General features: G+C 47.5%; 1 protein-coding gene across 1 annotated transcript; it reads right to left on the reverse strand.

Annotated features, from left to right (window-relative positions):
* Positions 1 to 1,021: 1,021 nt before the first annotated feature.
* Positions 1,022 to 1,600, reverse strand: LOC118768779 (transmembrane protein 275-like). Its single transcript, XM_036515696.1, has one exon. It carries the CDS (start codon positions 1,598 to 1,600, stop codon positions 1,022 to 1,024), a length of 579 nt encoding a protein of 192 aa, XP_036371589.1.
* Positions 1,601 to 2,071: the final 471 nt, after the last annotated feature.

The following is a 2,071-nucleotide window of genomic DNA, read 5'->3' on the forward strand; positions in this document are numbered from 1 at the left end:
CACCTCTGTAATCCTCTGATACACTTGCATGTCAGCCACTATCTTTCATACTGCAAGTCATTCCATATACCACAATGAATTTGGAGCCAACTGGATCATAGGCACCACTCCGCTGATGCCATCTAAGCCAACTGTAGTCGCCTGAGTGCCTATGTGCAGTGAGAGGAGTAAGCCCTGGCCAGCCCACTCACCTCAATCCCGTGCTGAACAAAGCCAGTTTCTTTAGGGTCTACTGTGGGCTCCCAGTCATTCAACCCAGATGACACAGCCAGTTTCAGACTTGGGCTGTAGGACTGAGCCTGCATTCAAGACAAGTGGCTTGAATGCACTTCTGAGAAGACTACAGTAGGTGAGCTTTGCATCAATAATAAATACAATTGGAAACAAGGATATCTGCAGCAGGATAAGGAAATGGAATATAATTTAACTATAAAGCTTGTACAATACAATAATCTGAATGTAAATTTGTTTTTCACACAATCTTTGACCACACTTCCCTCATCTTCTTGTGTCCAGTTCATTTTCCTTTCTGAATGGCAGCGTTTTATTCATTGCTCAGGTCAGAGATAGAATGGCAGATCCTCACAGATAATCAGGTGAAAGTGCAAACCCCACGTTACAATCACAGATAATCATGGGCTCAAGGAGCATGGCAAAACTCATCCCTGAATTTACACAAGAAACCAATCTACTTTATCAGTCTCTCCCTTGACATCTTCAGTTCTGGGCTGCTTAGAAACTCATCTCCAAATTGCCATGTTCTGAAGGTACAGTCATGGCAGCACTTATTGACAAGGGATAGTTAACAGTTTCTTCTCTCACAGTGCTCAGAATGAAGACTACAGTTTATAGTTGAAAGGCTAGAATCCATAGGACACTTCCACTCAATCAGCCCTATTAGAATCGTTCTGAAGAGCTTTCCTATGAGCCCTCCCAAAGACACTGCAGGACCCTGGGGTATGTCACTGCAGCAAAGTAAAACAATCTGGTATGCCAAAGAAACCCACTGGTCATTTCACTGCTAAGTTGCAGCAGAGTCACGGGGCAGACTGAGCTGGATGGCCTCCCCCCCTGAGGAAGTGGAGTAGCAGGCAGAGGCAGGGCCATTGGCCTCCATGGTGAAGAGCTTGCAGGTACGGAGGGTGGTGCTGGCCTCGTGAGAGGGACTGGACTTGGAGGAGGAGCAAGGTGAGTTGGTGGGACTCAGCTGTACAGCAGTGGTGTCCTGCAGGGTGTGCTCGCTAGTCTCAATCTCAAAAGCTGTGCCCCCTGCCCGGATAAGGCCCAGGCTGTTACCCCCCTTAGGCTTACGTGACCCTTGGGCAGGGGGGCGGCGGCTGCAGACACAGCAGGCCCCGAAGAAGGCGAAGGCCACCAGCAGCAGCATAGGCCCAATGATGATGGGCGGATTGTTCCTGGGCATGAAAGTGCCGAAGGCAAAGGCTCCCACCAGCGTGATGTTGATGCCTGCCAGCATGATGCAGAGGCCACAGGCGCAGCACAATGCAGGGGAGGGTAAACCCTGCGGCCGCGTCTTCTTCTTCTTCTTGGACGCCTTCTTGGGCACAGAGGTGCTGGAGCTCTTGTCTGTGAACATCATCTGTTAACTGCAGTGGTCTTCTAAGCCTCAGTCAGGACCACATGTGCCCCTCACAAGGGGAAAGTACCTGTGACAGGGACAGAGCAAACAGTGTCACAGACAACCACCCCTGAAGCACCAAATCTACCAAGCTGAATGAAGTACATTAGAGCTGCATTTGCAAAACCAGGCCCACTCCTGGTCCTGGCAATTGAAGGTACTAAGGGTTTTAGTGATGACTCTCAAACAGTACTTGACTGCTAGTTTGAACAAGTGATACATGTTCCAATCCAACCAATGGCTCAAATTAAATAACATAAAATTTGGAAATGCAAAAGATAACCATGTGTATCTTGAGTGGACACTACAGTTTTACAGCACCAAGAATCCCAGGCTTCTACTTCATCTTCTACAATTTGCTGAAAATTATCATCTGATTGTACAATTATGCAATGTACAATTATAAATTATAAACAAAGACTTACAATTCCA

The sequence above is a fragment of the Megalops cyprinoides genome, chromosome 2 (assembly GCF_013368585.1).
Source record: "Megalops cyprinoides isolate fMegCyp1 chromosome 2, fMegCyp1.pri, whole genome shotgun sequence".
In the NCBI taxonomy this organism is placed as follows: Eukaryota; Metazoa; Chordata; class Actinopteri; order Elopiformes; family Megalopidae; genus Megalops; species Megalops cyprinoides.

Coding starts and splice junctions, on each gene's coding strand:
- LOC118768779 (XM_036515696.1), bottom strand. CDS start 1,600: ATGATGTTCACAGACAAGAGCTCCAGCACCTCTGTGCCCAAGAAGGCG.